Below are 27373 nucleotides of genomic sequence, written 5' to 3'. Positions count from 1 at the left end.
GGCTGGAACGGTTTTTTTTTTTTTTTCCTTCCAGGCAACGTCCTCTGATGGGTGTGTCGGGCAGGAGGTGATATTTGAAGGGCTGCGGGCACGGGCTGTGGAGCCAGGGCGCCAGGCAGTGGGTGAGAGCATGGCCTCCCGCGACCCACCTCCCACCAGCTACACCCAGCCCGAAGTGCCCTCGGGGGTCGCGCTGTTCCTCACCATCCCCTACGCCTTCTTCTTGCCCGAGCTGGTGAGTGCGGCCCTGGGGGCCACCTGCATGAAGCGGGGGCTGAGAGATGCCGGCCTGGAGCTGGAAGCAGCTCCCTGGGGAAGGGGCTCCAAGGCCAGAGCTGCCGTGGCCTCCAGTCTCCCCCATGGGGCTCCAGGCTGGGTGTCCCCTAATCCTTCCCTGAGCACCTCTGGGCTTCTGCAGTATGGGTGGGTCACCTCCTCCCCAAATGAAACCCACCGGGGTAACTGGGCAGGCGACCTGGTGATCGGAGGTGTGGGCGAACTGCTAAAGTATCCTGGGTCCTCAGGAAGATGTTGGGAACGGACTTTTATTATGTGGTTTCTTTTCTCCAACTACTTGTTGTTTGTGCTTTTCTAAAGTTCACAACGGGGGCACTCTGTCTTTCCTTCTGAGAGCAGCTCTTCCAGGATTTTCCTAATTGTCACGTCAGCTAATGTTGAACTTGGAGTTGTGTGGGAAGTTGCTTATGATAACATCTGCCACAGAACAGTCGTGTGAGATGCCCTGGGTGCTCTCAACGACCTGTCACTGCTTTCCTCTCCGGGTCCCTGCACCTGAAACGGGGCCCCAACCCCTGCTGGGTCCAGAGTGTTGAACAGAATTCGAGTCCACTCCGAGCCGGCTGTCACCATGTCCTTTTCACGGACGGGGATCACAAGTCTGGTGAACAATTTAGGGCAGAGAAGTTTCTTTTGGTTTTCGAGCACCTTCTGAAATATCTAGTTTGTGGGTGATATTTTCTTACCAACTCTGAGTTTGGCAGTGCTGCCCCTGGGCAGGGAGAAAAAGACAGAAAGTGGTTCCAACTTCCAGTTGGAACTGATGGCCCTGTCACCCTGTCATCTGCCTGGAAGGCTGGCCTGATTGAGTGATCTTTTGGCAAACTGGCTAAAGGGAGCCCATTGATGTCAACAAGAAAGCTAAGCCTGGGAATTCCCTGGTGGTCCAGTGGTTAGGACTCCGCGCTTCCACTGCAGGGGGCTCGGGTTCGATCCCTGGTCAGGGAACTAAGATCCTGCATGCCCTGTGGCACTGCCTTAAAAAAAAAGAAAGAAAGGGAAGCCAGGCAGGGTGGGCCCCACGTTTGGGTGGCTCCAGCTGAAACCCCACCCAAGAAGCAGGTTTCTGCCAGGCCTGGCCCCTAGGGGGATACAAGTCAGGGCATCCCGCCAGACTGATGGCATCTCAGCGCTCCTGTGAGTTCTCTGGACCAGGTGTGCCCCTCGCCTCGGAACAGCCACAAGAACGGCCAGGGTCGGGGTCGACCCCTCCCCTTTTTATGGAGCACATGCTCCGTGTCAGTCACATCTGCCACTGGCGACAGGACCCATGCCCTCCCAGGTTCCCTGTCTGCTGGACAGAGGCCCGCGAGCACTTCCTCGCTACAGTCAGATGGTGCTTGAGGGGGCGAAGGTCCTGCGCTGTGACACCAGCAAGAGGAGGCCATCCGACCTTGTCACCTCGGAGAGGGGTCTGGGCCTGTCACTGAGGAGGCAACTTTGCAGTTGGACCTCAAAGGACAGGCTGGATTTCCAGGCTCGGGGGCAGGAGAGGGAAAGGCCTGGACCCCAGGAGAGGCTGGAAGGCAGGAGGCTGGAGGCATGGGGCTTCAGGAGTCAGGAAAGTACCCGGCAGTCCTGAGAAGGGCCATCTGGTGCCCACAGCCCCAGGACTCTGGGCTCCTGCAGCGGAATTCCTGGTGGGGAAGAAAAGTGCTTTGTTATGCTGGGCTCCAGGGCCTTGAGTATCTCAGGGGGTGGGATGATGTCACTGGTTCCATATCGTTCATTTCTTTTTCTTTTGAAATCATTTTAGATTTATAGCAACGCTAGTAACAGTAGAACAGTGTTCCCATATACTCTCTACTCAGCTTCCCTTAAGGGCCACGTCTTACATAGTACAGCTGTCAAAATCAGGGAATTAACATTGATACCATGCTACCCACTGTTCTAATGAACCTTGTTCAGATTGTGCTGAATTCCCCACAAATGTCCTTTTCCTGGTCCGGGATCCAGTTCAGAATATTCTGCATGTCATTTGGTGCCCGTAACTCCTTCATCTACTTTGATCTGGGCCGATTCCCTCCATCTTTGTCTTGAGACTTTTGAAAATACTGAGCAGTTATTTTGCACAATGTCCTTCCATTCGGCCCTGTCTGATGTCTCCTCATTACGACTTCAGTTTTAATTCGTAAGTAATCCTTGTTCATTGCTGAACACTTAGAAAATACAGAAAGAATTCTAATCCATGTATGTGCATATATTCGTATTTATACACATATGAGTATATATTTAATGGGTTTATTCGGCACATGCTCTCCTGCACCTGCTCTCTCCTTAAATGAGCGTTCCTAGCATGGAATATAGGACCAAGTGTGCATCATATCTGGGGTGCGGATGGGAAGGTAAACGGGAGAGGACGGGAGAATGTCCAGTTGGTGGTTAATTCTTTTTTTTTTTTTTTAACCGCGTCGCGCGGCCTGCGGGATCTTAGTTCCCCAACCAGGGATCGAACCTGCGCCCCCTTAAGTGGAAGCGTGGAGTCTTACCCACTGGACCACCGGGGAACTCCCTGGTGGTTGATTCTGATCCCCATGAGCAGGAGATGTGCTGGGCTGGAGAGAAGAGTGCAGGATAAGCCTATAGCAGAAGCCCCTCTGTCCCCGGCCGCCTGGGTATGCTGCCTGCTGCCACCCATGGGGCTGACCACAGAGCCCCAGGCCTTGGGGCGGTCCCAGACTCTCAGTCTGGGGGGCCTAAGGCATCAGGAACAGGCGTATGCTTTTCTAAGGCCATGAGTCCAGAGAGCAGATTCTCAAACTGGGAGCTCAGGCCAGCAAAAAGGGGCAGAGAAAGCAAAATCTATAACCTGGATTCAGATGTGGTCCATGATGGGGGCGGCCAGGGTGTACATCAGGGGTGACTGCAGGCACAGCTTCCTCCAGCCACTGTTTCCTAAGACAGCGAGGGTCTTCTTATAAAACAAGGGCCCAAAAACACAGGGAGAGCAGAGGGCTCCCCTGAGGCCTCACGCCAGCCCCCCCGCTGCCAACAGCGTCCAGCTCTTTTGTATCAATGATGATGACAGACTAGGATGGCCCAGACACCAGGGGCTCTGCGTGTTCCCTACCATCTCTGCTCCCCACAGCCTGCTGTTAACGATCTTTGCCTAAGTGGCTTTTAGAGTTTTTAACACTAAAATGCACATTATCAAACCTTTGTCATAGTTATAGATTGATAGGGAGTTGCAAAGTTCCGAGAGGCCTCCCACACCCTTCCCCCAGCCTCTGCCTGTTAGTCACACCTTTTGTAATAACTCTCTCTTACAATAGGACACCAGGGAGCCGACATTCCTAAGCTCTGTCTCTACTTCCATGCCATTTTCTCACACGTGTAGATTTACGTAACCCCTACCAGCAAGACACGGAACCGTTCCATCACCATGAAGATCTCCCCTCCTGCTTCTGTTTTATAGTCACCCCATCTTGTCTTCCTTCTCTCTCTCTCTCACCCCTGGAGACTATTAATTCCATCCCTATAATTTTTTTTCTATAAATTTATTTATTTTTATTTTTGGCTGCGTTGGGCCTTTGTCGCTGCGCGCGGGCTTTCTCTGGTTGCGGTGAGCGGGGGCTACTCTTCGTGGAGGTGCGTGGGCTTCTCATGGTGGTGGCTTCTCTTGTTGTGGAGCATGGGCTCTAGGCGCGCTGGCTTCAGTAGTTATGGCATATACATTTATTCATTCTTTTTTAGATTCTTTTCTCATATAGGTTATTGGGTGGATGTAATTTTCACATCTCTGGGGAAATGCCAGAGTGAGTGTGATTGCTGGGTCATATGTATAATAAAGTGTCTGCTTCATTTTTATTAAGATACAGATAAACTGTTTTCCAGAGTGGCTGGGCCATTTTACATTCCCACCGGCAACGGATAAGACTTTGGAGATTTTAACATTAAAGGTTGTATTTTGTTTGGTTTACAGTTGAATTCAGATTTCTCATCTGAAAACAACATTAATTTCAAAACGTAAGCTCCAAGCGTGAGGAGCCTTTGAATCAGTGCATTTTAAGGTGAGAACAGATGTCGTTTATTTCCTTTCTCCTTCATTCAGTGAACAGACATTGTTTATTCCCTCCTTTCCTCAGTGAGTGTGGGAGCCTGCTGCTACCAGTGCCCGTCGGGCTGGGGACCAGGTGACTCACAGCCCCACTGCCTGGCTCTTCAGAGCAAACAGCGTGTGGGTGGCCGGCCTGGGGCAGGGATCACGTGACTATTACCTGCCTGCTGTGAGTTGGCTCATCAGCTTTTTGACAGGATGAAAGGTGGACACACAGCTGGCCCTGGTGCCTACAGCTGAAGGGCAGCTCTGTAAATAAGAGTCCAAGGAAGTCTGTTAACTTTCAACCTTTTCACTAGTTAACTTATTAATTAGATACTTGACTAATTACAAAGAAACAGCTAAGAAGGTTTCTAGAGAGTCAGCCAGTTTAAAGGAGAGTCGATTTGGACACTCTGGTGTTTGATGCTTTCAGCTTTTTCATTTGCCCACACAGTGGTCAGAAGGAAATGCTCTGACCACCCTAGAAGCTCATTCCAGAAACTTCCCGCCGGGGAAGCTCACCTTTATATCTTATCCAGATCCCCAGCTTCCCCTTCATTTCAGCCTGTTTCTTTTTCTACTCTGTTTATATGTAAAAGCCTGTTTGAGAGCTTACTGAGCCCCAGAACCGTCAGTCAACTGTGTGGGGCTGAGAGAGGGAATTAGGGCTCGTCTTGGGCCTGGTTTAGGGCAGGTACCACCCCTTTGCTATAACACTTCTTTAGAAGTTGAGTTTTCCGAAAGGAAAAATCCTTTCTCTTGTTTCCCCCTGCTCCCTTTTCAATTCTCCATACTTCTGGGGAGCAGTAAAAGTAAACTCAATTTGGCCCAGCTTTACTTTCATCAACTTTGTGGCGTCTGTCTTTCGCTTCGTTCCACACCTGGTCCCCGGCCTCGCCCCTGACCTTGCTCAGCCCCTGCAGGACCAGGGGCCAACAGCCTCCATGGCCAGGGCACCACTGAGACCCAACCCAACGCAGTGATGCCCAAGGAGGCCCCAGGAAAGCTGCGACAGGGAGGGAGGACAGGGCAAAGGGAAGGTAAATTAAAGTGTGGTGCTGGGAAGAGCAAGCATCCTGAGAAGAATGGGAGGCGCCCTGTGGAAAGGAGTCGGATGTCAACCTCCCCAGTTGCCTGGACCCATTTTGGCTTCCTGGCCCCAGGCCCAACCCTTACCCTGGCAGGCCCCCCACCCCTCCCCCTGTGCTGTTCAGGTTCAGTAAAATAGAGTCAGTTGGGAGGGGTAAGCCGGGCTCTGCCGCCTAATGGCTGTGAGACCCTGGGCAGGTTACTTAACCACTCTGAGCCTCAACAATGGGGCAGTAGCAGCAAAGATCTCCCAAGACCGCTCTGGGGTTTCAGTAACAACTGTTCTAGAAATGTGAGCCCATGCTATGTTATTGTTGGTGGTCGTCTGGACCTCTTACTAGAAAGCGTGGGTCTCTTGTGAGCAAATCCCAGTTGTAAACCAAGAAATATTTACTGAGATTCTACTATTGCTCTAGCCCCACGCTTTGCTTTCAGGGGGATACAAGAATAAAAAGGTAATAATAAGAGCAATATGGTAAATCCTGGACCCTGTCTTAAAGGAGTGATGCATGAACATTGAAGAGAGCATCGCAAGATAGGAAACAGGGTAAAAAGCAGGGGTGCACAGCCTCACCTGTCAAAGGCTCCTGCAGCTAGAGAAGTTGTCAGGACAAGCTCCCTCAGGGTGAGGGCTTGGCATTCTTAAAGAGTTTGGATTAGGGATTAGATATTTGCTTGTTCAGACTAAGACTTCCTAGGTCTGAGAGGTTAACAAATATATAAAATCAAGCTGTAAGGAAAGAAGTCGGCCCCACTTAAATCCCATGTATTCACTCAACAAATATTTATTGTGCCCCTACCCTGTGCCTACCACAGGAATATAATGAGGAAGAAGACAGACGTGGTCCCGTCTCAGGGAGTTTGATGCTTAATGGGGGCAGATGGAGACTAGCCAAGGAGACCAATAAGTGGTGCCTTTCAATGCAGGAGGGAACGGAAAGTGCAGGGCGTTCTGCCCACAGAGGGCATTTGACATAGGGAATTGTTCCTGTAGTTGTTGAAAGGCTGAAGGAGCAGCAAGGAGATGCTGAAGCACCGGAGGGTGATGAGTACACAAAGCAAGCACCGTGCATCCTCTAGCCACTAGAGGAAGCCCAGCTTTGGTGTGGGTGCGGTGGGGCTGCAGTGAGGCAGTGGTTGCCCCAGAGGAGGGGCACAGGGACCTTGGGGTTGGAGCCAACTGTTGCTGGCGTGACGGTGACAGGACCTGGGAAAGTCTCCTTTTCCAGTCCCCTCCAAGTTCTCCCAGTGCCAGAACCTAGCAAGACTCCAGCTACAAAGGGAACCGGGAAACGTGGCTTGCAGGGCTCCAGCCGCATGGCGGAGCAGACCACGGCAGGGTGGGCTTGAGCTGAGACCCTCAGAACTAACTAACAGCCCACATCCCCACATCTGCACATCCCCACATCTGCACACTCCCCTCTGCCTGTGTCTGGACGTTTGGTCCTATTCTTCCCCCGACCATTCAGCCAAACCATAAGCAACCTTCCCTGAGCTGGTGGCCTTTCTCAGTTCAGACAAGACAGGCCACCAAGGCTGCTGCTGGAAGGTCAGCCCACCAGGAGGACTTTTCTTAACCGGCAGGTGCCCTGAAGGGAATAACCAAGGCCCCCGGGGAAGAGGGAACCAGGGAGGGGCCCAGCACACTGAGTCCCGCTGGGCTGAGGGAGCCCCAGATAAGAAGTCTCACTGATAAGAAGGCTCCACCTCTGCCAGTGCCCTTCCAAGGGCTCTCCACCTGGGGAACTTTCCCCGTGGGAGGCAGGAGAGGCTGCTAGAGTGTTGTCCAGGCGGGCAAGTGGCGGAGTAGGGAAGCAGGCCAGAGTAGGGCGGGGTGGAGGAGCCCCACGGCTGGTTCCCTGGACTTGACCCCTCTCCCCTCTCCCCAGCCCTCCCCTGCTTCCTTCCCTACCTGCCAGCCAGCCTGCCCCTCAGCTGTCGCCGCCTGGTCAGACCTTCCCCATCTCGGCCCAGCCCTGTTGTAACAGAGTCGGCCGGTGCCCGTGTCCCACAGTTGCCCCCAACCTCCAGCCTCAGGTTGGGCCCAGAAGGTACCAGGTAGGCCCCAGAGCGGGGCCTCCGTGGACTCCCCACCCAGCGGGGGCCAGACATCACGGGTTTGGGGCTCCAGAGTCCTTTGACCTATTTCAAATACGTCACCCCCCAGCCCCTTCCCTTGGAGGGATTCTCTGAGCTTTGCTTCTCTGTGCCTGCACTGCTTACTGCTTACATTCCCCCCTCCCCCCGCCCCGACACCTGGCCCCTCTCTCTGCCCACGTGATGCTGGGTGGGAGTGGGAGTGTGTGTGTTTATTTGAACACCGTCCTCTCCGACAGCACTTTCTTGCCCAGTCCTTCCTACGTGCCGGGGGAGGAGGAAGGGGGTTGGAAAATCTTTCCAGGGAAGCCCAGCTGCTCTCCCAGGGGAGATGCTCCTGACCTAGAGAATTTCTAGGGCTCAGGGCGGGGGCGGGGGGGCGGCGCGGTGATGGAGTAGGAAATGCGTGAGGATGAAACAGGTGGGTGTTCGTCCCCATGTGGTCCCGGCTCCTGGCAGAAATGCCAGTCCGTGGCTGGGCCAGTGGCTGGCCCAGAAGGTGTCAGGTACTGCCACCTGTGTGGGAATCAGGACCAGGAAGATGAGACTGCGCTGCCAGGAGGGGAGAGTCCAGCAAGCTGCCACCTGCCTCTTGAGTGGATAAATAGCACGTGCTGCACACCTGCTTCATGCCAGCCTCCATGCCCCACATCGGGGACGCAGAGACCACAGGTCAGAGTCCTGCATCCAGGAGCTCAGGGACTGGGGAGGAGTAGTCAGGAGAGGCTTCCTGGAGGAGGTGACAATTGGTCTGGTCCCTGCCCTCGAGGGTCTGGTCTTAAGACAAGCAGGGGAAGGGCAAGCTGAGCAAGAGTCAACTGGAACTAGAGTGGGTGGGTCCTCGGTGCCTGGTGAAGGGCAGGAACATGGCCACAGGTCACAGGATGTCTGCGGTTCCTGAGGGAAGGAGAAGGTGGGGCCCTCCCCTGAGCCCAATTCCAGGGCTCATCTGGGGACTTCCTGGGGACATGTGAAGGGAGCCAAGGTTAATAAACATAGTGGGAGCCAAGGAGGGAGAGACCGGGGTGGGGGGAGGCCTGGGAAACGGGGACCACTGGGGGGAGCGGGATGTATTTATCCTGCTTCTTTACATCTTTTCTGTACTTTCTTTTCTAAGGTGCTCAAATTTTTTTAAAAAAGGAAACAAATTTGCCCCTAAAATGCTTAGGTTTTTGTTTGTTTTTTTAAGCCCTTTAGACTTTAGAGGAATAAGAAGGTTTTTATTACCTTAGTTTATGTTACATCGTAAATCTGGACTGCTGAGTCCATGAGAAGCGGGGCCAGTGGGGGTGGCTGTCTGAATGGGCGGGCGCGGTCCTGGGGGAGGAAGCCGATGGGGGGGCGGGGGGAGGAAGGCAGAGGAGGCCTGGCCGCTGACTCACCAGCCCCTCCCAGCGGCATCCTGCCCCTCCCAGGCTCATAGCCCAGGGCAGGGGGCTGATTTCCTGGCGCGCGGCCAGCCCAGTCTTGCGAGCCCTTGTGGGTACCAGGGGTGCGGATACGACTTCTGCCGGGGGCGGAGCGCTGGCCCGCACCACTGTTCCTGGAGTGGAGCGAATAAGGAAGGGGTCCTCGCGCGGAGGCCAAGGGGCCTGGGCCGGCAACTTCCTGCTCACCTTAAAGCCACAGAGAGAAGATTCTCACTCGGGGAGTCAGGATGGAGCGGCTGGTGTATGGAAGGGTCCTGGGTTGAATTATGGAGCGTCGCGCTCCCACGCAATGTCAGCGGCCTGGGTGGCCTGGGGGGTCCGGGCTGGCAGCCCGGGCCGGCCACGCCCCCACGGGGAAGTCGCTCCGCCTCTCAGAACCGGTTTCCTCCCGGGTCAGAGGAGGTGACCTGCCAGCCCAGAGATCCTCACAGGCTGGGGGCCCCCGATGTGGGGATGGGAGTGGCCTCGTGGGTGCTAAAGAGGACCCACGTGGGCACTGGGGGCCCTGCGCTGCCCGCAGGGAGGCCTGCAGCCGGGGGAGGACTGCTGAGGGGTGCCTGACCCCACGGAAGGGCGGGGTGCGGCCTGGAAGAGGCTGGGCCCCCAACGCCCCAGCTGTGGAGGGCGCCGTGCCTTTATGCTAAGTGCCATCACCGCAGATAGGGGACGTTCCAGGACTCCCCCGCGTGTCTGACAACCCGCCGTCCCCTCTCCCTCCCTCTCAATGGCTCTGGATTCCCACACAGGCCTCAGCGTGGCCCCCCAGGACGCAGGATGGGGCTCTGGCTGCAGCAGCTGCCAGGGCTTTGAGTGTCCGCCCGCTGGCACAGTGCAGGGAGGGACTGTGGAGAGAGACAGAGGCAGGCTAGAGCTGGGGTTTCCACAGCTGACCGTGATGCACTGAAGAAATGTATTTTCATGGCAACTTCGTGTGTGTGTGTGTGTGTGTGTGTGTGTGTGTGAGTGTGTGTGTAACTAAAACAGATTCAGGAAACAGTATTTCCCTTTCTATGGACAATGCACTGTATTTTTTCTTCTAGTCCACTTAACTTTGTTTTCAAAACAAGCTACTTTTTATTGAAGTGTAGTTGATTTACAACGTTGTCAGTCTCGGGTGTACAACGAAGTGATTCAGTTATACGTATATATATTGTTTCAGATTCTTTCCCATTGTAGGTCGTTACAGGTATTGAATATAGTTTCCTGTGCTAGACAGTAGGTCCTTGTTGTTTATCTATTTTACATATAGTAGGTTGTATCTGTTAATCCCAAACTCCTAATTTATCCCTCCCCCCTTTTTCCCCTTTAGTAACCATAGGTTTGCTTTCTATGTCTGTGAGTCTGCTTCTGTTTTGTAGTAAGTTCATTTGTATCATTTTTTAGATTCCACATGTAAGTGATAGCATATGGTATTTGTCTTTCTCTGTCTGACTTCCTTCACTTAGTACGATCATCTCTAGGTCCATCCACGTTGCTGCTAGTCTGCTTAACCTCTTAATGCTGGTGGTGACTAGACGGACTTCAACACCAACTAACAGATCTCAGCCCACATTTGGAAGGCCCGATGCTGGGGTCACTGCAGGGGCCTCAGGGAGACTGGCACAGGCAGGGCCTGCTGGGTGGTGGCCGAGTGTGGCCTGGGGGTCATGGGGAGCCAGTGAGGGGGTGAGGGGTGTGGGTGATGTGTGCAGACTCGCATCCCACGTCCTCAGCAGGGCTATGACAAGAGCCTGCTGGCTCTTCGCAGGCTCAGACCAGCTCCAGCAGAAGGGAAGTCGGGAAGCCCGAAGTTAGGCAGGCTCTGCCTGGGCTGGCTCTTTGGCAGTGCAGTTGTGGCATCCACCTTTCCTTCTGTCTCTCCTCTTTCTCATCATAGCTCCAGGCCTAACACCAGACACAGCCATGGCCAGAGTAAGAGTGGGACTGTCTCATCACTGAGGCAGGAAGAAGCCTTTCCCAGGAGTCCCCAGAAGGCTTGCATCTCGCTGGCCAGGGCAGTCACATATGTGTCCCAGCCAAGGGATGCGTTGAACCTAATGCATGTTGGAAAGTCACCCACTACATCCCCTCTCTCCCCACGCCACCCACCAGTACGCCCAGTTGGGCAATTTACTCCATAGAAGGAATTTTAAAAAGACAACTATCTCTGCAGTGTTATTTACTGTGGCATCATCTATAACAGGGAAAAGCTAGAAACACCCAACCTCCTTGCCCTGGGGCCTCATTGAGTAAATGAAGTTTTATCAACTTGATGGAATGTAATGGTGGCATTGAAAGTATAGTCAGGCCTCATTACTCATGGACTCTGCATTTGCAAATTCACTTACTAAAATGTATGTGTAACACCCAAATCAATACTGGCAGTGTTGTCACTGTCATTTGAGGACATGTGCAGAGTGGAAAAGCATTTAAGTCACAAATTTGAGACACACACACAGTAAACCTGCGGTTGATAGCTGCCTTCTCAGCTCATACTGTAAACAAGGTCCTTCCCCAGGTCTGTTTAGTGCCACGTCATGCACATTTTTGTGCGTTTGGTTGGTGATTTTGCTATTTAAAATAGCCCCAAGTCCTCTGCTGAACTTATTTCTAGTGTTCCTAAGTTTGACGAGGCAGTGATCTGTCTTATGTAGAAAATACGTGTTAGATAAGCTTATAGTTATAGAGCTGTTGGCTGAGAGCTCAATGTTAATGGATCAACAGTATATATTAAAATAAGGTGTCTTTAAACAGAAACACACGTAAAACAAAGTTATGTGTTGATCAGTTGATGAAAATATTGTGACCACAATCTCACAGGAACCTAGCTCTGTATTTTCCCAGGAGCAATGCTGCACGATTCACAACTAAATTTACCAGTGCTGAGGGCAACTTTACAGAACTACCTTGAATGACAAGAATCGACTGTATTATTGAGCCACGTAGCAAAATATAAAAATATGAAACGTTGAATATAAAATGTGTGTTCACTATGATTTACAACTTTATAAAGAATATGTATACACCAGCACTAGGCCTGGGAAGAAACATACTAAAACATTCCTTTGCTCTTAACATTATTTTTACAATCAATTTAAAATATTAGGGTTGAAAAATAATAACAGATCTAATTCCTGGCATGCCGTTTAAGCCATTAAAATTGCCCTGGAGTTAAGGCATTTTGAGTGGACGGTACCAAACTCCCGAGGGACACGTGCTCTGGCCACAGTTGCACAAACAGGGGGTGCTCTGTTCAAAGGAGCTGTGTCTCTCGGGCATTTGCACCAGAACTGCCCGATCGGGTCCAAAGTGCAGCCCCTGGATGCATCTCCTCTTATTTTTCCCGTTTAAAGGAGGTGCATCAAACAGGTAGTTGTACGTTCATGTTCACAGCAGCACTACTCACAATAGCCAAAAGGTGGAAGCGGCCCACGTGTCCATCGATGGATGAATGGATAAACAAAATAGGTACATGGTATAATGGAATATTATTCAGGCTTAAAAAGGAAGGAGATTCTGACAACAGGGATGAACCTTGAGGACAATACGCTGAGTGAAATAAGCCAGACACAAAAGAACAAATACTCCGTGATTCCACACATATGAGGTACTTAGAGGAGTCACATTTATAGGGACAAAAGAAGGATGGTTGCCAGGGTCTGGGGGAGGGGGAAAGTAGTAAGTTATTGTTGAATGGGTGCAGGGTGTCAGCTTTGCCAGATGAAAAGTATTCTGGAGATGGATGGACGGTGGAGATGGTTACACAACGGCATGAATGCACTTAATACCACTGACTGTACACTTAAAAATGGTTTAAATGGTAAATTTTGTTCAGTGTATTTTACCACAGTTTTTTTTAAAGGGGAGGGGGGGAAACAATGGCCAAAAGACCCTGGACTTACGCAACGTGGGCCATGGATACCCGAATGTGAGGGACAGTCATTTTCTTCATCTCGAGACATCTCAGCATCAGAGGGAGCCCTCAGGGAGTTCTGGTTCCCACCATGGACAAGGCCAGAACTTGTCCTTCACGGAGCCCGTTCCTCCCGGGCCATCAGAATGGGTGGGAGCCCCCAGTTCACTTGGCACTGCTGACCTCCTGGGCCTCCCTGTCTTGAGTCAGGCCTTTTCCTCCCAGCCTGCAGTTTCTGAGGCTTCGTGGTACAGTCTGCGTTCACCCGAGTACCAGGAAAGGGAAGGAGGGGCCGTGAACGCTTCATGAAGATATTAAGGCAAGTGGTAAGAAAAGGAATGCAGTGCTGGTGGTGACTGGACCAGCCAGGCTGAAATACCGCCCAGCTATGCAGAAAAACCTGCCACCTGTAGTATCACCTGTAGTATCGCCAGCATCTCCTCCCGGGTCTCAGCACCTGGTCTGCCCCACCCAGACCACACCTGCCAGGTGCAGCCAGGAGCCCAGGTACAGACCTGAGCCAGGTGTCTTCTGGCTCCTCCTACCCCCTTCACATGGGGTCATCGCTAGGGCAGCTCTGTCTTCAGAAGCTCTCAGGGTGTGAAGTTCGCTGCCCTGTGGCAGCCCAGCCTCTGCAATCGGCCCTTCGGAGGCCCCTCAGCTCTCTGCTGCTCTGTCCAGGTGTACAGATCAAAGCAAAGACAATTCTCCCCAAAGGAAAGGCAATTCTCTTTTTGTCTCTCCCATTCAAAATCTTTTTTTAAAAAATTTTTATGGGAGTATAGTTGATTTACAATACTGTGTTAGTTTCAGGTGTACAGCAAAGTGAATCAGTTATACGTATACCTATATCCACTCTATTTTTAAAAAATTTTTTAGATTCTTTTCCCATATAGGTCATTACAGAGTATTGAGTAGAGTTTCCTGTGCTGTCCTTATTAGTTATCTATTTTATATATAATAGTGTGTATATGTCACTCCCAATCTCCCAGTTTATCCCTCTCTTCCCTTTTACCCCTGCTAACCATAAGTTTGTTTTCTACATCTGTGACTCTATTTCTGTTTTGTAAATAAGTTCATTTGTACCATTTTTTTAGATTCCACATATAAGCGGTATCATATGATATTTGTCTTTCTCTGACTTACTTCACTCAGTATGACAATCTCTAGGTCCATCCATGTTGCTACAAAATCTTTTGACTTTTGAAACGAGCATCCATCGTCCAGCACAGCATCTTTCTTCTTTCTTTTTCAGTGTATATGTTGGTGATTTGGATTAGTTTAAACCTTCCCAACCCTGTCCCTGAGCCAAGAAATTTTCCTCCCAGGAGGCCAGGGCACTGATTGTTTTATTGAGTCTCATTCCAGAAACATTCTGTGCACCTACAAACAAATGCACATAATACACAAGCGCACACACATATATTTTCTTCTTTTTCTATATAAATCATAGCACATTGGGCACGCTGGTCTCTGCCTTGTACAATTCTTAGAGTTTGTTTCATTTTGGTATACAGAGTTTTCATTCTTTTTGAAGGCTGCTGAGCGTTCCATTGTGCAGACATAATTGTTTTCACTAGGCCCGTCTGAATGAACATTTGGGATGTTTCTTTATCTTTCTGTAGCCAGCGAGGATTTTTTGGGGGAGGGGGGTTGAATTTTTAAATTTTATCTTATTTATTTATTTTTTATACAGCAGGTTCTTATTATTTATTTTACACATATTAGTATATACATATGCCAATCCCAATCTCCCAATTCATCCCACCACCACCACCCCCGACATCACTTTCCCCCCCTTGGTGTCCATACATTTGTTCTCTACATCTGTGTCTCTATTTCTGCAGCAAGGCTTTAATAAACAACCTTATACATTCATCATTTTGTGCATGTGCATCATTTATAGGACGAATTCCAAAAAGTGAAATTACTGGGTCGAACCATATGTGCATTTAATGTCTTGATCAATATTGTCAAAATAGTAGATTGGCTGACAGCACCGTTATTTAACCTGGAGATGGCAATTGACTTCAACCTGGGGGCTGCAGGTGGGCTTTGAGGGTCTGTAAGTCCCAAGATTTGTAGACAAAAATCGTGCACATACATCGGTACATTTTTCTAGGTGACCAAAGCTTTCATCAACTCCGTAAAAGGGTCTGTGCCCGCTAAATGTTCTCATGCACCCCGCTGATTAGTCTTCCAGCTCTGACAGAAGTGAACTTCCCGTCCCTCAGGAAGGCTGGCCTTGGAGTTTCCCACTTCTGGGTCTTTCTCAGGGAAGATTCCCTCCAATCTCATTATAGCTAATAACATGGCCACAAATGGTTACTCAACACTCACCCTGTCCCAGAGAAACTCATCTAATTTTCACAGAAACCAGGAGAGAGAAGCCATCCCCACCTCCTCTATTTAATGGACCAGGACATGGACACATGGATGAGTTAAATAACCTGCCCAATAGGCAGAGGTAGGATTCGAATCCGGGAACATTGATGCTTCCTGTCTCATGAACTGAAGTGGATGAGCCTGGAAGCAAAGAGAGGGGCTTTGGGGGTTCTCAGTCCTGGCTGCATCACCTGGGGATCTTTTAACAACGCAGCCTCCCTCACCAGTTCCATCAGAATCTCTGGGGCAGGGTCCAGACCTCGGGGCCTCCTCAAAGTCCCCGGATGGTTCCAGGAGTAGCAAAACTCAGGGTGCTGCTCTGAGGGTTAAGACTCAGGAATCCAGGTATTTTAGAAGCTCCTTACCCTTATGCCATATTTTTGGCTTAATTCTTTTCCTTTGTTAAGCATTTTTCAAAATAATAATTATTGGCGGTATAGTGGTGAACATAGCTGCCTTCCAAAATAATAAGCATCCTCCAAAAGTGACCAAAGTAGGATTTTTTAAAGAGTATCATTTTCAACTCATGACTTCCAAAATAATAAGCACCCTCCAAAAGTGACCAAAGTAGGGCTTTTTAAAGACTATCATTTTCAACTCATGACTTGCGACTTGGTTGATATAGTCCAATCCCATAGCAGTTATTATATTTATTTAGAGGTCAAATTGTCCCATCTTTGGCCAGCAGGAGCCTTCTGAATCCTTCTGACCTAACCCCAGAAGCCTTTGCTGTCTGCTGTGATGAGATATCATGCCCAACTTCCCACCCGAGACCTGGAATCAGCCATCGCTCCCATCTGGGTGCTGTTACCCCTGAGTAATTAATAACCTTCTTGCTAAGCTCTGTCCTCCCTTAAGTGATCCTTTCCAGTTTAGGTTCAGCCTTTAGAAAATGCATAGATGGGGCTTCCCTGGTGGAGCGGTGGTTGAGAGTCCGCCTGCCGATGCAGGGGACACGGGTTCGTGCCCTGGTCCGGGAAGATCCCACGTGCAGCGGAGCGGCTCCGCCCGTGAGCCATGGCCACTGAGCCTGCGCGTCCGGAGCCTGTGCTCCGCAACGGGAGAGGCCACAACAGTGAGAGGCCCGCGTACCGCACAAAAAAAACCAAAAACCAAAAAACAAGAAAATGCATAGATGAGTAATCTGTGTTTGTTCTTAAGGAACAGGCTTAAGAAATTGCCAGAATTGTATTTGAAATACACTTGCTCAAAATGTCTGCCTCTAATAAAATATTCTTCCGAGTTGAAGGCCAGCCCCAAACATCTAAAAATATCTCCTGCTCTTAAGAAATATAAAATGAGGATTAAAAGGAGACAGCAGTTTAGGTTTTGCCAAAGAAAATTTGGAAAGCTAAATATAAGTTTAAAAAAAAAAGTCAAGACAAATACTCGAAATTGCCTTCCTTGTAATGAATCCAACCTAGGCTGGTTGAGACAGAAACAGGATAACAAACTCCACTGGGTTTCAGTTCACCTGGAGTTTGTCCTTGGCCCTGGTCCCTTCAACTGTTCAGAAGGTAGAGGGTGTGGAAATAAAAAGTAAATAACATTCCTCTTTGTAACGTTGATTATGGATTATGCAACGCTTACGCCAAGAAGATTCCCTAATGCTCAGATGCCCTACCTTTAGGGTGTGAAATCTGGTTGTGAGGCAAGACGCACAGGTGCCCTACCCTGTGCCCTGCGTGGCCTCAGACCTCAGTCCCCTCCAGGTCAGCAGCACCTCACAGACCGTGGTGAGAATGAAGTGGGGACATATAGACTGCATGCATGCAGCAGTGTCTGCTCAGTGTGGCCTCTGATGGCAGGAGCTGGGCGGGGACCCCTTTGCCAGCACTGACAGGCCGGCTGGGGCTGAGGCACACTCGCCTGCTCCCCCGGGCCTGGCACAGGTGAGCTGCCAGTAAGTGGCAGCAGGTATCAAGTGGCAGCTCTCTGGTCTTAGAAAGCCCAAGGGAGTTAGAATTGCTGTACAGAAGTGAGGCCGTCTGAGTGAATGCATTTTATAAACTGTAAAGCCCCTAATGAATGTGAGGCGGTGGTGGGCTTATCACTGAGTCAGGTGAAAGAATGCTCTTTGATGCCCTTCCCACCTACTTTGTTCTAGGCCCTGTGCTGGGAACTAGGAATACAGCGGTGAATGGCACAGACCGTTCTCTGCCCGCGGAGGTCTCAAGTGAGACTAAAATTTTACAGGCTCTGGTGCAGTCACTAACTCCCGAATGCTATTCCCACTAATAGCCAGCATTGTTCGGGTACTGGCGGTGGGCCAGCATCTTTATGCACTTCCCATGGCTTGGTGGGGAAGGTGCTTGGCAGGTACCCACAAGCCAAGCCCTGGCACCTCTCTGAAGCATCAGTGCCCCCGTCACTGGGATCAACAGGCAAGAGCCTGGGGACAGCAGCTCTCATCCTGCATCGCTCCCTCCTCAGGACAGGGCAGCCCTGGCTCACTCACTGGCAGTCCCAGGCCCAGCCTAGGACTTCCAAAATTCACTTGGAGATTGTTTGTTGAGGTCTGGGGAGACGTGCTCCCAGAGCTAGTGCTCTCGGAGGCGGCCAGGCTTCCGGGGGTGTTGCCCAGCCCTACAAGAGCCTAGGAAGCTGTGACTTGTTGTCAACTCTCTGGTCTATTCTGGCTTCTCCTCCTGGTGCCTTTCTCTTCAGAAGAACCTGAGAATTCTCCATAAATTCAAATGTACTTTTCCTCTCCAGGACAACGGCAGTGGGAACCTTATTGTTTATTTGTAAGATGAGAACTCTAGTCCCAGAAAAGCAGGACCTGAAAGCTGCATATCTTTCAGCCGAGCTGGACAGAAGTAAGTGGAGTTGTTTATCCAGAAAGTCTCCAAGAGCATCATTCAGGCTACACCCACAGTCGTGATCACAATCAAACTTCAATAAACATGGGAGGGAAAAAGTGAACAGGAATGAAAGTTAACAGAAGCCACAAACTACAGAATCAGGCTACCAAGACAAAGACAATGGAATCATCAGATATTGAATATAAAATGAATACCAAGCAAAATTAATGAAAAGATACGCAACACCTCAACGCCCTCTACCATTATTGCACAAACTGCAGAACACCAGAGACAGCAGGAAGACTCTAAAAGCAGCCATATACCTAAGACAGATTCCACAGCAGCAATGAAGCTGAAGCAAAATGGAATACTATGGAAAGATGTAGAACACCGTGGGAAAATACCTTCGAAGGAAATAATTGTCAGGGGGGGAAATAAGGACACTTTTCTGACAAACTGACTGCTGCCATCTGACCTTTCCTAAAGAAACTACTAACAGTTGTATTGCAGGAAGAAAGAAAGTGATCCCAGAAGAATATCTGAGATGCAAGAATATCTTCATTTCTTAAGGCGATCTAAAACTTGACCGAAAAAGCACAGTCTATAAAAGAAAAGATTAACATATTCAATTACTTTAAAATCAAGAACTCAGTTCACCAAAAGACATCATAAAATGTGAGACATAAATTGGTGCAGCCACTATGGAAAACAATATGGAGGTTCTTCAAATAATTAAAAATAGAACTACCATATGATCCAGCAATTCCACTCCTGGGTGTTTATCCAAAGAAAGCAAAAACACTAATCAAGAAGATATATGCACCCCAGTGTTCGTAGCAGTGCTATTTATAGCAGCCAAGATATGGAAGCAACCTGAGTGTCCACCAACAGATGAGTGGATAAAGAAGATGTGGTATATACACACAACGGAATATTACTCAGCCATAAAAAGGAATAAAATATTGTCATTTGTGACAACATGGGTGGACCTGGAGGGTATTATCCTTAGTGAAATAAGGCAGAGAAAGACAAATACTGTGTGATTTCACTTATATGTGGAATCTAAAAAATAAAACACATGAACAAGTATAACAAAACAGAAAAAAATGTGAGAGACATATGCTGGCAGAATATATCTGCCATATTTATAACAGTTAATGAGATCCACACTATTAGGAAGAATTCCTATGAATCAATTAAAAAAAAGACACACCTGTAAGAAATATGTAACCAATTAAAAAACAACAATAAAAAATTGCACAGAAGAAGAAATACATGAAACATATGAAAACAGAATCAATCTTATTAGTAATCATAAAGATTAAAATCTAATGAGACACATAGAAAATCCCAAGGAACCTACCAAATAACATCCTCCCCCTCAAAAACCAAAACCCTCCTTAAAGTAATATGTGAGTTTAGCAAGTTGCAGGATACAATATTGACAAACAAAAAGTCAATCATATTTCTATCTGCTAGCAAGGAAAAACTGGGAAATGGAAATAAAAAAAAAAAAAAAACTATTTACAATACCTCCCCCCAAATAAAATACTTATGCGTAACTACGAGAAAATGTGTACAGTATCTGTATGCTAAAAACTACAAAACGTTGATAAAAGAAGTCAAAGAACATCTTAATCATTGGAGAGGCATACCATGTTCATGGACTGGAAGACTCATCATAGTAAAGATGTCAAGTCTCCCCAAATTGATCTATAGTTTTAACACAAACAAAATCCCATCAGATACATATTGTAGATATTGACAACCTGATTCTAAAATTTATGTGAGCGACTTCCCTGGTGGTGCAGTGGTTAAGAATCCACCTGCCAATGCAGGGGACACAGCTTCTATCCCTGGTCTAGGAAGATCCCACTTGCCGTGGAGCAACTAAGCCCGCAAGCCACAACTACTGAGCCCGCGTGCCACAACTAATGAAGCCCGCATACCTAGAGCTCATGTTCCGCAACAAGAGAAGCCACGGCAAAGAGAAGCCTGTGCACCACAACGAAGAGTAGCCCCCACTTGCCACAACTAGAGAAAGCCCGTGAGCAGCAAAGAAGACCCAACACAGCCAAAAAATAAGATTAAAAAATTTTTTTAAGTAAAAAAAAAATTAAAATAAAATTTGTGTGAAAAGGCAATAGAACTAGGGAAGGGGATGAGCTTTCTCCTGAGATGGACAGAAATGTGAGTCACCTGCACTGACAACTATTTTGAGTGCTGTAACTTTAGAGAAAAAAATTTTTTTAATCTAGCAGTGTGAATCCTCCAAACCACAAACCCAAGAGACATCCTTGGCTCCCTGCTTCCCATCACTCCCAATCTCCAGTGGTCTCATAGTCCAACAAATTCTTCTTTTTCAGAATTACTGTATTACCTAATAAAAGATTTACTCCCATGTACCTTCTATGAAGTGAAAGAAATAGAACATTATCATTATCTTTGGAGGCCACTGTACACTCGTTCCCAATCCCATAACTCTCTTCCTCAGAAGGATCATTCTCAGGAGGTGCTGATGAGGGTTTTGAAGGAATTGGGGAGTGGCAATGAGTTCAGATTTTGTACCTGTTAGACTTGAAAAGCTTGAGGGGCAGGGCCAGGAGTGGTGAGGCAAGTGGGGTGCCTAGGGTGCAAATTGTAATGAGGCACTTGCTCACAGGGGTCACACAAGTGCAGAGAGATGTAAGTAGAGGCATCAAGCGAGCATGCAGGGCTGAAGGCTGCAGAGAGAGAAATGCCCTGCACTGGGCTCCTGGGATCACCAGCCCATGTGGTGCTTAAAAGCACAGATGTAACAAGGGGGAACCCAGGAGACTCGCCAGGACATTCTAAGGAGGGCCAGGAAGGAGAGGAGACAAACCAAGAACAAAACTCCTTGATGCTCATGTGCCTGTAAATCCTTGTCCTCCAGGCCTCTAACTGAATGTGCTGTCTGGTGGACATTTAGTTCTTCCCTGGGCTCACCAACATGGCTGCCAGCCCAGCCCCAAAGCAAACAAATGCAGAGCCCAAGGCAACAGGAAAAAGTTTTGGCTTTTCCGCCAAAGGGATAATAAGTGGCTAGACAGAGTTGAGAGGTGATTTAACTGGAACTGTATTGCCCAACTGGTAACTGACTCCAGGGCATCAGATACTATACCCAGGAGACTCCAAACCAAATATCCACAGGGCCAGGCAGGTACTGTCAGTGGATGAAGGGAGCCAGAAGGAGAATAGTATTCCACAGTGAAAGTGAGCAACCGGGAATGTGCCACACAATGGCATAGGGATTGGGAAGCTTGGGGATGTGATCCACTGAGAACTCCAGCTCCTTTTTAAAGAGCCAGTCAGAACTGGTTTCAGGCTACTCTGGCCTGGGAAATGGCTTCATTGTGGCCAGAACTATAGATTTCTCAAGAAAATGTCTGAAATCCGAATTTTTCTTGTGAAATATCCCGTTTTAAATGTTGGCAACTTATGCAGAAATGTTTCAAAAACTCTATATGCCAACACTGGGCCAAGAAGACATATCCACAGCCCAAATTTAACTAAGTCCTTCCGTTGGAAACTTCTGTGTTAACCAGGTGAATTTCCTAACAAAATTTACTCTGACTCAGGGGCCAGCCTTCCTTCCCCATTTCCCTCTTGAATCCCACCTAACTCCACCCGAAGAGCGTTTAACCAGAGCCAGAGGAGGAGAGAGGTGACCTGCAAAGGGAAATGTGCCCCACACCAGCCAGTAAAGCCCCTTCTTCTGTGGTTTTCTCTTACAGATATTTGGGTGCTGGGTCTGGATCCTGGTGGCCGCCACCCAGGTAGCAAACCCACTGCTACAAGGATGGGTGATGTACGTCTCGCTCACCTCATTCCTCATCTCCCTGATGTTCCTCTTGTCTTATGTGTTAGGATTTTACAAAAGATTCGAGTCCTGGAAAATTCTGGTAAGAACAAGTGAGAGTGACCCAGGCCCTCAGGCTCCTCCCAGGCCAACGTCCTGGGTGTGGTGAGGACAACAGGCCTCCTGGGCGGGAAGGAGAACCAGAGACCTTCCCTGGCCTGGGCCCCTAGGGCAGCGGTCCCCAACATTTTTGGTACCAGGGGCTGGTTTCGTGGAAGACAATTTTTCCACGGACCGGGGTGGGGGTGGGCGGGTGCTTCAGGTGGTGATACTAGCAATGGTTCAGGCGGTAATGGGAGAGATGGGGAGCGGCGGGGAGCAATGGGGAGCGGCAGATGAATCTTTGCTCCCCCCCCCCCCCCGCCCCTCACCTCCTGCTGTGAGGCCCGGTTCCTAACAGGTTGGGGACCCCTGCCCTAGGGAACCCCAACTTTTTGTTTGAATGTGTTTACTATTAGGTCGGAATGAAAGCTTTCCTCTGCCAGAGTCCATCCTTCACTGTATTCCCCCCATTGCCTCCCTCATTAGGGAATATCCATGGCCTGGCTACTCCTGCAGCAAGCGCCTCTGGAAGCGTTTTCCCTCTAGATTTAATTTATGGTAAAATCACTGGAGCAGCATTGAAGGAAAGGCTAGTAGAAAAAGAATCACGCCAATCTCAAGACCCTACCACAATCACCTATCACAATTCATTCTTCCATATTCCCGGCAAATTTTATGCAAAATGTATAAATCGCACTGAACCAATAATCTTGGATGTAGAGTCTTTCGTTTAATATTATGTTGTTAAATTTTTTTCATCACATCATCTTGATAACCACTGAAAATTTTTCTATATTGAACAAGTCAAAACATATACAAAAAGTAGGGAGGATTATATCATGAACCCTCATGTCACCATAACCTAGATTCCAGAATTTTCAAGATTTTATCACACTTGCTTCACCTAGCCTTTATTTTTCCCCATGAAGAATTTTAAAGCAAACCCCAAACATCATGTCATTCCATTCCAGACACGTCAGTATACCTCCAAAAAATACACAAATTTTCTTATATTATCACACTTACATAAAGTTAACAATAATTCCTCGGTGTCATCAGAGACGCAGGTCACATTCAGGTTTCCCCCATTGTAACTGAAACATCTTTTTGCAGTTGGCCTGTTTGAATCGGGGTCCTCACCACACCCACTTGCACTTAGTAGCGATGGTTCTTGGGTACCTTTAATCTAGAATGATTCTCCCTGACGGGGACTTGCTGAAGAAACTGGGTGGTCAGCTGTCCTGTAGAAGGTCCCACATTTTGGATTTGTTTGCTTCTTCCTGGTGTGATTTGATTTGTTCGTCTAGTCCCTGAATTTTCTGTAAGCTGGAAGTTAGCATCTAAAGGCTAAACTGAAGGTGGGTTAAACCTTTCTGGCAAGAAGGCTTCATAAGTGGCTTCAAGTCACATCACACACAGTGACTGGTGGTCCCTCTTTGAAAACTCTGCTGAGACTCTGCTGAGTCTTTGAAAACTCTGCTGAGAGTTTAGCACAGAGGTTCAAAAACTGAAATCTAGAGTCAGATTAGCCTGACTCTGCCATGTGTCAGCTAAGCCTCAGTTTTCTCATCTGTAAAGTGGAGATGTTAATAGTAGCAGCCTTATGAAATTAGCTGTGAAGATGAAATGACACATGTGTATATTGTTAGGACAGTGCCCAGCACACAGCAGGTCTTCATAACACTAATGGTTAGGAGCACAGGCTTGGTGTTAACGTGGCATGGGCTCAAATCCTGGCTCAGCTTTTATTCACTGACTTTAACTTTGAACTTCTCTTTCCTCAGAATGGCACTAACGATAAATAGTACCGACCTCATAGTTGACAAGGTTAAATGAGATAAATGGGGAAAAAGCTTAGCCTAGAGCTTGGCTGGAAAGAAGCATTCAATAAATGTTGGTTCATACTGGTATTATTATTGCCGTATATTAATCCACTATTGTTCACCACATAGAAATTTCATTAGAAACACTGCAAAAGAAAAAAAGCAGGAGTTTCGGGAGCAAGCTAGTCTCTTTTGCCCCCTCTTCCCAGCTACGTAGTCAGAGGAAAGAGTTACCTGCTCGCGTGTCCGCGTGACTGTGGCCATGGCCTCTGCTCCATCTTTCCAGGACAGCCTGTACCACGGGACCACTGGCATCCTGTACATGAGTGCCGCCGTCTTACAAGTACACGCCACGATCGTGTCTGAGACCTGGGACCTGAAAAACTACTACATAAACACTGCAGCCTCGGTGAGTGGTGGACAAGAACGTGACAGCTGCCACCATGGAGGGAAACGCATGAGGCTGAATTCTGTCTGCTGCAGAACAGATGTTCCTGAGCCCTCAGGCTGAAGGAGCCTTGCAGGATAGGAGGAGGGGTGTGTGTGTGTGTGTGTGTGTGTGTGTGTGTGTGTGTGTGTGCGCACACGCAACAGGTGTGCCCAAGCTCGCAGGGTACCAAGCCCAAGTTCAGGTGTCATCTCTCGTCTCTGGTTTCCCTGCCCCCTCTTACACCCACTACGCTGTCCTCAGAATATGCTTTTCCAAAACACGCATCTCTTATTGAAAATTCCTCAGTGACTCCCATTGTTGCTGGAACGGAGCCGGAATTCCTCAGCATGGCTCAAGTTCCCGTGTCCTTTAATTTCAATGACAGACGTGCACAGGGTAACATATTGGCTGATGGAATCCGAGGCAAGGTGGTCCAGGCGAGTCATGGGACGAGCAGGACCCCTGGACTTTAGGTCCACTAGGACCAGAGACTCTAGGCCAGCAGGGCCCCGCCTTTCCAGTCTCCGCGAGGCAGCCTCCTTCCTCTCTTGGTGGGATGGCGCCCTCATGTGGCAGCTGGCTCACTGCTTGGGAATTTCACCTCTGGAGCCGCCTAACCTTCCTTACACCTTCCCAGGAAGGTCTAATACCCAGATTGGGTCCCGGTCCACCCCAACCTGTCGCTGTGACCGGAAAGGTACTGTCAGTCGGGGACTCCCACAGGGATCAGGCAGCAGGAGGAAGGGGTGTGGCACAGGGTGCTGACCCCCCTGTAAGGATGCCAGGCAAGCGAGGTGACCCACGAGGGAGGCCTCAGGGGACTTGTCTGCTTCCTCCCGTTCCTGGCCCAGCACCACTCTGCACCCCGCAGCCCGGCTGCTCACCCTTGCTCTGCTGCTCCAGCCACATCAGTCTCCTTGCTGCCCCTGGACCCGCTCTTGCCTTGGCCTTGGCCCCAGGGCAAGCACCGCAGCTCTGTCTCCTTCTGGGTGAGGCCTTTCCCCTCCCTGTCCCCTTCCTGCTTTATTTTCTCCTGCGCGCTTAGCCCCACCTTCCATACTACTCTACTGGTTTATCTTGCTTATTTTCTGCTTCTGCCACTAAAATGTAAGCTCTAGGAGGATAGGAATTTTTGAATTTTGTTCAGCATTATTGCCACAGTTGCTCTTGAAGCCCAGCAGGTGCTTACAAGATATCTGTTGGATGAATGAATGAATGCAAGAGTGTGATTGGACGGGGGTTGAAGTGAGGCTGGAGTCGTCTGCTGGGCCAGGACATCATCAGGCAGTGCAGTTGGGCGACTCTGGGGATGGCTTTGGACATGGCAGGTTGGGGAGGGACCCCTGGGGAGGGCGGGGTGGGAGGGATCACAGGTTTGTGGCTTGGGTAGCTGGATGAGATGAGGGTCCTGGGGCAGAATGAGCTTGTGAGGAAATCTCAGGAGTTCGGTTTGGACCACAGAGAGCTCGTGGGGCCTCTGAGGCTCTGAGGGGCTGAGAGGTGGGTGCGCAGAGTTGAGTTCTGGACCAGTGAGTGAAACTTGTCATCAGAGCACAGACAGTGGCTGAAGGTGGGTGGGGGGGGAGTGCCCAGAACCAGACAGCAAAAGAGAGAGACACAGAGAGAGAGAGAGAAGAGGGGGAGCGGGTCCAGGGCAGGGATGGAGATGGACCCACTTTATGGCCAGGTCGAGGAGCACACGTCTGCAGGTGGGAGGGACGCTGCACAGTCACAGTGGAACACGGGGATGGAGCGTTTCAAGGAGGATGGAGAGGCTGGCCAGTGGTTGCCGCCCTTAAGCCAGGCAGGGCTGGGGCAGAGAGGGGATGAAGCAGGGTCAGAACAAGGGCCTCCCAGCAGCTAAGGGCCTCTGTGGGTTGGGAGCGGGCATCCCTAAGGATGCCAGCATCCCTAAGGAAGTAACTCCCCGGACTCTTCCAGTTCTTTGCCTTTGTCACCTCCCTGCTCTACATCCTGCACGCCTTCAGCATCTATTACCACTGAAGAAGCAGGGAGCTGGGCCCACATGGGAAATATGCTCTTTTAAAGCCTGGAGTATCAGCTCCCAAAAGAGGTTTTCAACATTTGCCATCTGGATGATAAACAGAAGCTCAACGATGACATCACTGGATCAACAGACCATCTTTTCAGAACAAGTGATGAAATCACATGCTGGGCAGATCTGTTTGGACATTTTAATTCTTTGTGATGAATATGAAAAAGCTGGGAGGAGGGCTTTGTTGTTTTTTTTGTTTTGTTTTGCCCGGGAAAGTAACTGTCTCTTGGAATTATCTGACAATGAACCTCACTCTTCTAGAAATCTAACATCTGTAAGTCCTCACTACTGAAAATTCCAGGTCTACCATCATCGGGCCTGTTTGGGGATTCTGCCTCAGCAACAAGATTCCCCACAGTAGGTCTATGGGAACCTTCATAATTTTCTTAAACTCGAAATGGTGCTGTCAACGCCTTCAGATCTGAAGACCCACAGACCTTGTTCCTGTCCCGTGGTCCTGTCTCTGCTTCCCAGCAGTGGTCCAAACCCACTGCCCCCTCCCACGCTGCCCGACCCCCATTCACATCCCCTCCCCTTTCGCCCCCAGCTTTGGGAGCCAAGGGAAATCTGTGTAAAATGAGCTTTGAGGGTAGATTTGTTGGGGAAATAAGCAATTGGTTCTACAAAATTTTTACACAGCAAGACCTGGGGGAGGGCAAGAGGGGTCGGGGAGGGAAGGGTGTAACCCGCTTCTCTGTAACTGTAAGTCAGGTCGCTCTGCTCAGAGAACTGTAGGGCTGCAGGACGCCTGGGTCAGGCCTCCAGGCCCCACCCCCTAAGGACTGGGAGTCACCCTGTCCCTCAGAAAAGACAATCAAGGAAGTCGGCAGGACGTTAGATGCCAGGATTCTCCTCTGGGCTCCTGTCACACGTGGGACATCGATGAGGCCAGAAAGGACCCATCCCAGGGTTCCTACTGTTTCCCATGCAGCCCCGAGTGGTCCAGCTGGGAGGGACCTGGAACCACCCAGCCAGCCTCCTGCAGTGAAGGGCTCCCAGGGGCCAGGACATGCAAATGCATTTGCACTTTGGGGGCCATTCTCAAAGAAAAGGCACAGAAAAATGTACAATCGAGGTGCTGGATTCCCAAGTAAATGTTTTTCAAAAGT

The 27373-nt window shown here is 49.4% G+C and overlaps 1 protein-coding gene across 1 annotated transcript; it reads left to right on the top strand.

The window, feature by feature from the left end:
* The first annotated feature begins 130 nt into the window (after positions 1-130).
* On the top strand, positions 131-26212 carry MALL (mal, T cell differentiation protein like). The gene is made up of 4 exons (XM_007470206.1): positions 131-235; positions 21789-21956; positions 24065-24187; positions 26150-26212. Exons 1-4 carry the CDS (start codon positions 131-133, stop codon positions 26210-26212), a joined length of 459 nt encoding a protein of 152 aa, XP_007470268.1.
* Positions 26213-27373: the final 1161 nt, after the last annotated feature.

Source organism: Lipotes vexillifer, unplaced genomic scaffold (assembly GCF_000442215.2).
Source record: "Lipotes vexillifer unplaced genomic scaffold, Lipotes_vexillifer_v1.1 scaffold1139, whole genome shotgun sequence".
NCBI classification, from domain to species: Eukaryota; Metazoa; Chordata; class Mammalia; order Artiodactyla; family Lipotidae; genus Lipotes; species Lipotes vexillifer.
This window is presented reverse-complemented; position numbering and strand designations above follow the sequence as displayed.